Source organism: Prionailurus bengalensis, chromosome D3 (assembly GCF_016509475.1).
Source record: "Prionailurus bengalensis isolate Pbe53 chromosome D3, Fcat_Pben_1.1_paternal_pri, whole genome shotgun sequence".
Lineage (NCBI taxonomy): Eukaryota > Metazoa > Chordata > Mammalia > Carnivora > Felidae > Prionailurus > Prionailurus bengalensis.
The window spans coordinates 30342108-30354623 of NC_057356.1; the positions used below are offsets into that span (position 1 = coordinate 30342108).

The 12516-nt window shown below is 48.0% G+C and overlaps 1 protein-coding gene across 1 annotated transcript in view; it reads right to left on the reverse strand.

Moving 5' to 3' along the window:
• The window catches only part of LOC122470935 (small G protein signaling modulator 1-like), a 75123-nt gene that overhangs the window by 23627 nt on the left and 38980 nt on the right, over window positions 1-12516 (reverse strand). The window contains 5 exon segments of the mRNA XM_043559178.1: window positions 834-882; window positions 4297-4422; window positions 8676-8807; window positions 8941-9086; window positions 9370-9437. Of these exon segments, the coding sequence (XP_043415113.1) occupies window positions 834-882; window positions 4297-4422; window positions 8676-8807; window positions 8941-9086; window positions 9370-9437 (521 nt within the window).

Below are 12516 nucleotides of genomic sequence, written 5' to 3' on the forward strand. Positions count from 1 at the left end.
TGTAAAATGGGGGATGATAATTACCCACCACACAGTGTGGCTGTGACAGTTAAATGGAATCACATATTTGAAGGGCTCAACACAATGCTGATACAGAAAAAAGTACTTGGCTCATGGTCTCTGTGCTTACATACTTTATGCTTTCCCTTTTCAGATCAAAGCCTACTGCTGTATTGAAACAGATCACTTTTCCCCTCAGAACACCATGGAGGTGGGGCTCACAGGAACTGGGGCTTTGTGGCAGTCAGGGGAATGCACTGCTTGGGTGTCCTTCAGATCTTGCTGTGGGGACCAGAGCTGACCAACAGCTTCAGAGGCCACCTCTCCTGATCCACCGTCATGTTTGTGCCAAGACCATGCATCTCTTGGGCAGCTCTCAAGCAGGCCCGGGCACATGGGGGTGCCAGTGTAGGCCTATTCCTGCGGGATGGGGGGCTCCTCTGATGGTCAACTTTAGCCCAGGGGCTCCCAACTGAGCTGGCTGAACATGCTAAGAACTGCAGCATATAAGACTCTCTCTTCCTTCTTTCCCCTCCCCATTCACAGGGGTCAACCAGCTTCTGAATATTCTGCCTGCCTCTTCCTGCTTTTCCCTTTCATCCTTCACAGATTCCGCTCACGTTAAGTCTCTGCTGCATGTCTAATTCTGTCTGGGTCTGCTTCTTGGAGGACCTGAACCAACACAGGCTTCAAGGTCAAACTTCAAATCCCACTTTACCAATTATACTGACTCAGTCCTTTCTCCTCTCTGGGCCTCAGTTTCCTTAGCTGCAACATGAGGAAGTTGGAACAGAAGCTTTCTAAGGGACCTTCCTGCACTGGTCTATCTGTACCAGAGTCAGCCTCGCCAGGGTCCATGGAGCGAACATCCTTGGAGGGCAGCTGAGTGCACCAACATTTTTAGAGCCTCTGAGCAGCCTCTGCTGAGTCCCTCATGGGCAAGTCTTGGCCAGAAGGTCCTTCCCTGGGCTTCCACATTGTACCCATCATACAGGTTGCAGTTGCTTGTTTTCTCCCGTCTCCCCCAAGAGGTGCTGAACTGGACAGCGCCTGGATTTTCTTTACTTCTGCAAGATGCTCCGAGAATATTCAGAGTGAATGGTGAATACCCTAGGGTGCCCAGTAGACAAAAGAACTTTCCAGCTACCACCACACACCAGCAAAGAGGATCTCTGTGGCCACAGTCCCTTTGGATCTGTGTAAACACCAACAGTCCCATGACTGAGAGGCCTTTCTGGGTTCCAGTCTCCCTACTAAGGGCATTACGTGCATTTTCTCATCGACTCCTTCCTGTACACCTATTCGGAGGTTCCATGACCACATCCCCATTTTACACTGGATGAACAAACTGAGGTTCAGGAAGGCGAAGTTGTCCAAGATCGCTCAACTGGGAAGGAGCAAGAGCTGAGCTTTTGATTTCATTTGACAGGTTTTAACAACTTCTAGACCAGAACTGCTGGGTCACGTGGTAAGGGTAGGTCAGAAAACACTTCCAAACTAGATTGTCAAGTGGTTGGGCCATCAGCAGGGTATGGGGGTTTCAGCTGTTCCACACGGCAGGGCTGAGATCTGAGCCAAGTCCAGCCTGACTCCAGAGCCCAAATAGCCACTCTTTGGTGATATTTCCTCATGGACATGAGGAAACCTAGCTGGGGAGTTATGACCCTGGTTGTACACAAGGGGGCGCTGGCTGGGACAAGAGAAGAGGTACTGAAGCTCCTCAGACAAGGACCATACCCCTCATCTTTGTTGTCTCTTGGTCCCCAAAGAGATGCCAGAGTCCCCGGGCACCTCCACATCCTATAGGCTAACCACCATGTTTTTGACCCTTAGCTTTTTCTCTCTTACTGGATAGATGGGGGTTGAGAACCCAAGGCTGGGGAAGTTTCTAGCCCCCTCAGTAGTGACCTGGGAAGTACAGGCTCAGTTGGAAGTAAATATTGATGCGCCTATGCTATGCCTGTTCTCAGAGGAAAAGATAATGATGAAAGATGGAGTCCCACTGATCTGAGCTGGAGGAGGGGTGGGAGTACTTGGCAATCATTTGGCTCAATGCCTCTCCAAAATATCAACATTAAAAGTTTTCTGCCCAGGGGCACCTGGGTGGCTCAGTCGGTTAAGCGTCCGACTTCAGCTCAAGTCATGATCTTGTGGTTTGTGAGTTCGAGCCCTGCGTCGGGCTCTGTGCTGACAGCTCGGAGCCTGGAGCCTGCTTCAGATTCTGTGTCTCCTTCTCTCTCTGCCCCTTCCCCACTTGTGCTCTGTCTCTATCAAAAATAAATAAATGTAAAAAAAAATTTTTTTTTATATTAAAGAAAAAATAGTTTTCTGCCCAGGGGTGCCTGGGTGGCTCAGTAGGTTAAGCGTCCAACTTCGGCTCAGGTCATGATCTCACTGTTCATGGGTTTGAGCCCTGCATTGGCTTGGAGCCTGGAGCCTGCTTCAGATTCTGTGTCTCCCTCTCTCTCGGCCCCTCCCCTGTTCACACTCTGTTTCTCAGAAATGAATAAACATTAAAAAAAAAGTTAAAAACAAAGTTGGGGCACCTTGGTGGCCCAGTCAGTTAAACCTCCAACTTCAGCTCAGGTCATGATCTCATGGTTCATGGGTTTGAGCCCTGCATCGGGCTCTGGGCTGACACCTCAGAGCCTGGAGCCTGCTTTAGATTCTGTGTCTCCCTCGCTCTGCCCCTCCCCTTCACACTCTTTCTCTCTCTGTATCTTAAAAATGAATAAAAGTTAAAAAAAATTAAAAACAAAAAGGTTTTGCCCAAACAATCCTGGTGTAAGTCCAAATAGCAAACAGGGCCTTTGGGTTGTGCTATTTGACAGAAGACACTTCTGTGTATGGAGAGCCCCTGCAAACCCTTTGAGTTCTGGGAAGATCATGTTGTCCAGGCCTCTCATTTGATAGAAGGGGAGACTGAAGCCCAGAGACAGGGAGAGACAGACACACCCCAAATCTTCCAGCAGGATGAGAACCAAGCAAGCACTTGGGCCTAAAACGTATACTTATCCATACACCTGTTTTATTGTGGTCTCCTTCAGTGTAAGGTAAATACAGTGGAAGCTCCGAGAGGGTAAAGATTTTCCTCTCTTTCTGTTCATCTGCTATGTTTCTTGTATCTAGCACAGTGCCTGGCATGTAGTGGGTGCTCTGTTCAGATCTGATGAATGAATCCGGTAACTTCCCTGCTTTGCTTCACAGAGATTATCTAAGCACCTACTTTGTGCTAGGATCTGTGGCAGTTGCCAAAGAGAAGACATGAGTAAGACAGGTGCCTTGCCTTCACGGAACTGAAGTCTAGAAGCAACAGCTGATATACAAATAGGCACAGATTTATTACGTGTCTGCGATTCTATAAATGCTACGAAGGAGGTTCAGGGTTCCATGTGATCCAGATTCAGCTGGGAGGGGTTGCAGAAGGCCTGAGGTTTAAGACGAGTCCGTGGAAATAATGCCCCAGGCCAAGGGCATCTCCTGGGTCCCACGTTGTTCCTCGGTGAGGGCTTCTTGATCAGAAACTCTGGAGTCTAGCTAGAGCTGAATTATATGGCTCAGCCTAGAACCAACTCTACCTCCCACTGACTGTCTCTGAAGACAGATGGCCACCTCTGCACAGGAAGTGGCTTAGAGAATGGTATTAATCACACCCAGGCCTCGTGTTACTCACACTGAAGCTTAACATGAAACAGAACACAAGAACAGTATTCTGGTTATGTTCCTTGAAAGGAGCCCTTATTTTATATAAAGCTGCCAAGACTCCTCAAGCTGAAATAATCAGGTTGAGCCTTCCCTTTGTTTGGGCTCCTCCTAGGGCCGTCCCTAATTGTGCGGGAACACACATGATTGTAGCAGGGGACCCTTGGTTTCCGTGTGTCTTCGGCATGTGACTCCAAAGCCTTTGCTGAGTCTTGAAAATCCCAGGGTCACAGGAGACACAACCCTGGACCAGATGGCCACCAAGCAACACCTCCAGCTTTCCTCCTTTACGGAGTGATGGGAAGGATGGCAGCAGATGGGGAATATTTGCTATTTGCAGGCTCCCAAGCTCTTAGTTAAGATTTCTCCCTCTGGGTGGTGTTTGACCAGGGCCTGCCTAATTCCCGTATTACATTCTAAGATTCTTCTAGTTGGTCTCCAGATCCTCCTAATGAGTTACCCATAAGGCCATAGCTGCAGGGGGGCTGGCCCAAGTGGCCGCAACAACCAGACAGAACAGCGGGCCGGGGCAGGACACAAAGGACAGAGCACACACTTCCCTGTGCCAAAGGGGGAGAAGGACCCGGCGCCCTACCTCTTCTCATAGTCCATGTCCCCCATCGACCCGTTCATCAGCTGGTTAGGCGTCCATTTCAAGGTCATGACGTCAGCTGTCTGGTGTAGAGACAGGTACCCTGGCACGGCCTCCATATCATCCCTCTGCAGAGAGAGGAGGGCATAGGCTTGGTCAAAGTGCCAGAGTCACAGTGGTCATAGGCCCTGGGCCATCTGACTCAAGGAGGCATAACCAGATCCAAGGGGTTGGGTCATGCCCTCCAAGGCTACGACCATTTGGAAGATCCTGTACCTCCTTCCAGGGGGCCATGCTAAGCAAAGCAGTTTGCAGCCAACCACCCAGGATGGGTTCTAGAGATGCACCTCTGAGAGCTGCCCCCCTGCACTTTCACACTCCCACCCACCCCCCAACCAAGGTCCAGGAAGCCCTGCTGCAAGGGCAGAGCCGGGGACTCTTTAGAATCAGGAAGGGGCTCTATCCCTCTTTAATACCACGCTCTCCTTTTTAAAACAATGTTTTAGGGGTGCTTGGGTGGCTCAGTCGGTTGGGTGTTGGACTTCGGTTCAGTTCGTGATCTCACGGTCCATGAGTTCAAGCCCCGCGTCAGACTCTGTGCCGACAGCTAGGAGCCTGGAGCCTGCTTCAGATTCTGTGTCTCCCTCTCTCTCTCTGCCCCTGCCCCTGCTTGCACTCTGCCTCTCAAGATAAAATAAAGACATAAAAAATTAAAATAAATAAATAAATGTCTTATTTATTTATTGTGTGTGAGAGAGAGAGAGGGAAGAAGGGGAGAAGGAGAGGGAGAGAGAGAATCCCTGGCAGGCTCCGTGCTGCCAGCGCAGAGCCCAACGCAGGGCTTGAGCTCACAAACCATGAGATCATGACCTGAGCTGGAATCAAGTCAGACGCTCACCTGACGGAGCCACCCAGGCGCCCCAACACCACCCTCTCCTTGACAGGAGTCATTTATCTGGCATCATTTTGGCCAGTCTTAAGGGAGAACAAGAGGGCAGCCGAGTTCTATGCCCCAACCACAGACGTTATCCTGAATCTCCTCCTCCAAACACCCACACCATACTCACTGCCCAGCAGCCTGACCCTCTGTGTTCCCCATGAGCCTGCAGAACTTCTCAGAAGCTCCCTCTGCTTTATCCCAGGTGGGGTGTGGCGGAGGGGGTGGTCTCTCCAAGCCTCACAAATAAAGGATGCAAATTCACCTCAACAACATGTGGAGATGGACAGCCAACATTTACCAAGCACCTAGCATGTCTCAGCTTTACCCACACTGTCTCAAGTTAGCCACTCATGCCTGCAGCCCCATGACGGAGCACTGCTGCCCCGGGTCATGAACGTTTTCCATGTTTTCCTGTACCTGAAGTGTGGATGTATCTTACAGCAGGTGGCATCTCACCATCGTGACACAGTGGTCATTGCCTGACCTCCTGCAAACTCGGTCCTAGTTGTTCCTATGTTGTTACTTCACATGCGGAGAACAGGTGCTATTTTAAACGTCTTCAGAAAAATTAGACGGTGAGTCATCTTCGACTTCAAAAGTTTTTGTGTATGCAGAAACACGGGCAGCAGAGCAGTAGAGCACTGATTTGATATTGGCAGAGGAGACACATTCACCACTACAGCCATGCCCACAATTCCAGATGGCAATTCCAGATGGTTGTTGCAGAGCAACAACCAAGGACATGCACTTGTGAGAAACGCTGGGCCTCCTACACTCCTGATCAGAGGTCAGCAAGCTTTTTGTATAAAGGGTCAGACGGGGAGTAATTTTGGTTCTGTGAGACATACAGACTCAGGTGCGACCACTCAACTCCGCCGTTACAGCGTGAAAGCAGCCATACACGATAGGTAATGGGCATGGCTCTGTTACAATAAAACTTTATTTGCAAAAACAGGTGGAGCGCTGCATTGGGCCCATGGGTTATAGTGTGTTGACCCCTTCTTTGGATGGAACAGTAAACAGTATTTGGGGGTGCTTGGGTGGCTCAGTTCAGTTAAGTGTCTGACTCTTGATTTCGGCTCAGGTCACGATCCCAGGGTCATGGGATCAAGCCGCACATTGGGCTCTGTGCTGGGCACGGAGCCTCCTTGGGATTCTCTCTCTCTCTCTCTCTCTCTCTCTCTCTCTGTGTGTGTGTGTGTGTGCAAGTGCACATGCTCTCTCTCTCTCTCTCTCTCTCTCTCTCACAAAGAAAAAAAAACAGTATTTACTAGAAAAATACAAGCAGTGATGACTCTAAGTCAAAAACTGATATAGAAAATTAAACCCTGAAATGTGAAGAAATTTTAGGACTGTCTTAACTAATGAATGTCAGTTATAAGTTCCCTTATGCATAGTTAAAAAAGCAATGTATGATTTAAAAGAAAGCCCTTTTACTTTTTTTTAAGTTTATTTATTTACTTCGAGAGAGAGAGAGTGAGCTGGGAGGGGGCAGAGAGAGAGAGGGAGAGACAGAATCCCAAGCAGGCTCCACATTGCCAACCTAGAGCCTGATGCAGGGCTCGATCCCACAGACCACAAGATCATGACCTGAGCCAAAATCCAAGTTGGACACTCAACCACCTGAGTCACCCAGGCACCCCTAAAAAACAAAAACAAAACTCCTTTTATCCAAATCAAAGAGCTCAAAGAACTCTTTCAAAAAGTGTCAAATAAAATTTCCAAGTAATGAGAAAACATCTTCTAGAACTTAGTATCGTTTTTTTACTTCCTGATGGTTATGTTTAAAAATGGAGCATCTTAAATCCATAGCTTCTTAGATCTGAGGAGATAGGATCTTGTACCCATTGTGATGTGGACATTAAGGCTCACAGGGAGAAGTGACTCGCTCAGGGTCACCCCGTGATCACAACTGCGACCACAGAGCTAGAGCGACTGGCAGCTTCCTCTGCTTCCTCCCAGCTGAGCCCAAACACCACACTGATCCACACAGTCTCAGGAAGGGAAAGGCAGAGGGGTATCTACTCCATGAGGGTAGGGGTTTCGTGTGCCTGGCTCACCACCCTTCTCTGGGGCTTGCACCAGCCAGGCCTAGAGGTGATTGATAAATGATTCAACTCCCACATCAGGCAGCCTGAATTCAAAGTATGACTCTGCCACTTACTCCCCCCTGTGCACATCTCAGCGTTATCATCTTGGATGACACTACTTGCATCAAATAGTTGCTGGGAGCTTTAAATGAGTTAATATAGTTAAAAGCACTTATCATGGTGCTTGACACAAAGAAAGCACTCCATAAATATCAACTGTGAAGGGGGCGCCGGGGTGGTTCAGTTGGTTGAGCGTCTGACTTCAGCTCAGGTTGAGATCTCACAACTCGTGAGTTCGACTCCGCATTGGGCTCTCTGCTGTCAGGGTGAAGCTCACTTTGGATCCTTTGTCCCCCTCTTTCTGCCCCTCTCCCCATGCATGTTCTCTCTCAAAAATAAACATTTAAAAAATATATCAACCATGAAGATATTTATCCTGATATCCCAAGCATCCAGCACAAGGAAAGCTCAGTATAAATACTTGCTGAATGAGTGAGTGATAACAAAAGAGAATGGATGGATGGACAGCTAGGTGGACAGGTGGGTGGAGAGATGGACTGGAAAATAAATGGATAATTAAATAGATGGATGGACAAATGGATGGATGCAGGTAAAGATGGGTGGATGGATGGATGGGTAGGTGGAAGTAAACATGGGTAGGAAGATGGATGGATGGGTGGATGGATGCGTGGATGGATGTAAAGATGAGTGGATGGATGGATGGATGATGTAAAAAAGGATGGATGAATGGATGGGTGGGTGGATGGAAGTAAACATGGGTAGGAAGATGGATGGATGGATGGCTGGGTAGATGGATGGATGGATGTATGGGTGGATGGATAAATGGATGGATGGGTAGATGGATGGATGGAAGTAAACATGGGTAGGAAGATGGATGGATGGGTGGGTGCATGGATGGATGGATGAATGGATGGATGGATAGAAGTAAAGACAGGTAGGTGGGTGGATGGATGGATGGATGGATGGATGGATGGAAGTAAACATGGGTAGGAAGATGGGTGGATGGGTGGATGGGTGGATGGATGGATGGATGGATGGATGGATATAAAGATGGATGGATGGATGGATGGATGAAAACCTGGGTAGGAAGATGGATGGATAGGTGGGTGGATGGATGGATGGATGGGTAGAAGTAAAGATAGGTAGGTAGGTGAATGGATGGATGGATGGATAGAAGCAAATGTTGTCATATGGATGAATGGATGGAGAGATGGAGATGTGGATAGATGGATGGATGAATGGATGAGCAGCCTGGAACCAGAGGGAACACCTCCTGTATAACCGGAAGCCAGACCTCCTGTGGAAGATCTGGGTCCCAGATATCTCTCACCGGCTGAACCAGAACGTTGTTCTTGCCATAGAGGAACGTGGCCCGGGAGTTCTGGTGCAGGGACTCAACATAGTCACGGGCAGAAAGGGATGGTCGGTCGTCCATGCTGCCACTTGAATGTCTCTTCTGGATCTGGCAGGGTGAGGGGAGGTGGAGGGTGAGGCCTGGGGTGACCCTCAATGTCCCACTCCATTCTCCACCTCCACACCAAGTCTGGCACTCAGCCCAACTCCCTCCCAGGGCCCCAGAGTCCACCCCTACTCACACAGAGGGCTGGACGCTTGGTGGGTGAGTCCTGCCACAGGTGCGAGCTGTGGATGCGGTGCCTCTGGACAAGCTCGTCGGCCGAGGGGTCAGTCCAGAAGTGATTGGCAGTCTTCATCTTGGTGTACTCCAGGGCACAGGGCCCCACTGTGGAGCATACAGGGACTGGGAATCCATAGCCCTGCAAGTCTACCCTCCTGTCTACCCCCAGATGGGCCACCACCTTCACTGCCTCTCCCCTCCAGCCAGTGAGTATGCCCCAGGGTCCTGCTAAGGAGAGTCCAGCACAAGACCCTGAGAGCAAGAGCCAGGGAACAGGTTAAGTTTTGATGGAGAAGGCTAGAGGGAAACAAGAGAGAGGCCCTTAGGAGGTGCACTAGTGAGCCAACATCAGAGATCCAGATGAAGCTCAGAGCCCTGGACCACTTACCCAACAAAGACGCAAGGATGGGGCCATCCACCAGGTCCATCAGGAGGGCTTCCTTCTCATAGTATTTACTAGTAAGAGAAAAGGACAGGCAGGTCTGGATGGTAACCAACAGAGGGCACACAATTGATACTGACCTGATGCTTAAGAACAGACTGAGTTCAGCCTCCCTCTTGTTACCCAGTTAACGCTGTAAGCCTCAAATGTCCCATCTGTAAAATGGGGGTAATAAAAACATATATCCTAGGGCCATCAGAAGGACTTTAGAGGGGCACCTGCATGGTTCAGTTAAGTGTCTGACTCTTGATCTCAGCTCAGGTCTTGATCTCAGGGTCGTGAGTTCACGCCTCACGTTGAGCTCCATGCTGGGTGTGAAGCTTACTTAAATTAAAAAAAAAAAGGGACTTTTGAAAGAGACAACAGATGTGGGCACTTAGTACCATGCTTGGCACGTAACTGCTTAATACATGGCTGTGATACAGTCTTAATGAGAGTAACGGGAATAGTAATTAGAAGGCTGCTTCTGGCTGCTTCTATCAGCTTCTATCACATCTTCCATTTCAGGCGCCAAGTGGCTTGGGAGCTCAGATGATGTCTACTCTCCTAATATTATTGAGGCAATAAAAGGCTTTTTAGCTGTGGTGTGTACGGAAAAGCTGTATTAACAGGACTTCCTGCGTGGATAACTATGTGGATGACGCTGGCCTGACGTGCTCGCAAGCGCCCCCTGGCTTCTGGCTCTTCAAAATAACTTGTCATATGGGCAAGACAATGTTTGTGTTGAGTGTTTTTGGGTTTTGCTTCTTTGTTTGAGTTGTTGTGTAGTGCCTCCTAATTCTCTGCAAACTCCTGCTAGCTAGGAACCGAATTTTAGAGTTGGAAAGGACCTTGTTCTACCTTCCCAAGGGATGTCAGGCTCAGAGAGGGTAAGTGACTTCTTGGAGGCCACACAGCAGGTGGATGCAAGCTATACCCAGCCGGCTTGGGTGTTCCCATCCTACAGCAGGGGTCTAAGAACACAGGATCTGCAGCGAGGCAGACTGAGTGGGAGCCCAGGTCCGCCACTCCCACTCTCACTGTGTGTCCCTGGGCATGTGACGACTACCCTCTCTGAGCTTTAGTGTCCTCAGCTATAAAATGACAAGAATGACAGAACTCACCTGCCCAGGCTGTTGGGAGGATTAAATATTGACCTGCTTTTACAGCAACAGCACAGACTCTGACACCAGGGAGTTCTTGCTAAGGGGTGGCAACATCACTATAATTTGACCCCAGAGGAATCTTCTATCCACCAGGATATTGGCTGAAGCCGAACGGACATGCTCTGTGCATTCTCAGCAGCAAATTTATCCATTTTGGTGTCAGATCTGAAGGTAAAACTTCAAGACACTTTCCACTCTGCCACTCAGTCTCTATGCTGAAAACCAGCACCGTTGCATGATCATAAACCTTGGAAATAGTACCTTAAAAACTAGCAGGTGGGACTGGGGGCAAGATGTGACCATCGAGGGTAGCTCGAGGGAGCTTCTTTGGGGTGGTAGGTTTCACTGGAACAGTTCTGTGTCGTGACTGTGGTGTTGGTTATACAGAATTATAGACTGTATTTATACTATGAGTATACTACATATACATATGTAATTTTTATTAAATAGTTAAATAATACATTTAATTAAATAATACATATATGTATTTATACTGAATTTAACTATGCTAAAATTCCATAGAACTAGACAGAAAAAAATGAGTGTACGTAAAGACTAGTGAAATTCAAATAAAGCATGTAGTTTAGTTAACAGTATTGTACCAATGTCAATTTCCTGTTTTGGTATTTGTACTATGGTTATGTAGGATGTGATCACTGAGGGCAGGCGAGAACTCTTTGCGCTAATGTTACAACTTCTATGCGAATCAAAAAAATAAAAAGTTTAGACAAAAAAAAATAAAGAGATAGTTTGGCATTGCTGCTCAAATAAATTACTCATTCCTTCTACCGACTCATTCAGCAGAAAACACAAGGTCATATGCCAAAGGCATTAGCTACAGAGGCCCGCACCCATGCGAGGGCACGGGGCAGAGACGTATCACATTTTACTAGAAGGTGAAGAGATTAATTGCACTCCAGAGCCTGGATTTCTTCCAATTTGTCTCCTGCCTCCTGGCCTTTGCACCTGCTATTCCCTTGGCTGGGAACACTCTTTTCCCTACCCACTTCACCTGGTTAATGCCTACGTGCCCTTCAAACTGATGATTAACTGCCATGTCTTCCATGATTCTTTTCCTGACCACCCAGAGGAAGTTAAACACCACCCACCTGACTTGGAATACTCACCACATATTAACCACAATTACTATTTTCCTGTTTTCCCTGCAACTATGTGAGGTTCGTGAGAGGAAGGACTCTGCTCTCTCCTTTCATATATATTTTCCTAGCAAACAGGCAAAGAATAAAAGGTAATCATAATACCCACTGCATGTGAAGATGTGGTTAAACAGGCACTTTCATATACCGAGAGATGAGGAGATTCTCAGGTATTTCCCTCATCGTGTTTCCTCTTTCCCACTCCCCCTGTCTATCTCTCTCTCCCCATCTGTCTATGGCTGGAAGGAGTGTTAGCCATGAAGAGTCTCAGGTTATACAAAAGCCCACATTCTTCACTGGCTCCTCTGTGCTCTTAGCATAATATCCAAGCTCTTAACATGACAGTTAAGACCAATGTATCTCCAACATCTCAGTTAGTGCCTGGCACATGGTAGGTGCCCATTAAATATTTACTGGATGAATGAATGCATGGATGAATGCTTGCCAAGAGTACTCATAGTCTAAAACCTTTACACCAGGTTAATCTGAGCTAGAATAGAAAATGTAAAAAAAAGTATCATGCATTTCCAAAACACTGTGTACTCACTAACTCCCCTTCTCACCTCTTCTCCAGAATGGCAACAATCCCTGTCCCATTTATTAAAAGAGCAGCAGAGACACAGAGAAGCTACATGACTCTTCTAGGACCACAGTTAGCAAGTAGACTGTAGGCTTCATTCATGGGAGGAAAAAGATCCCTAAGATTGCAAGATCCTTGTTCCTCATTCCAAATTTGAAGATCCTATATTAGCAGGAAGCACCTGAATAGTCCCAGGTTCTAAGCTGGGCTC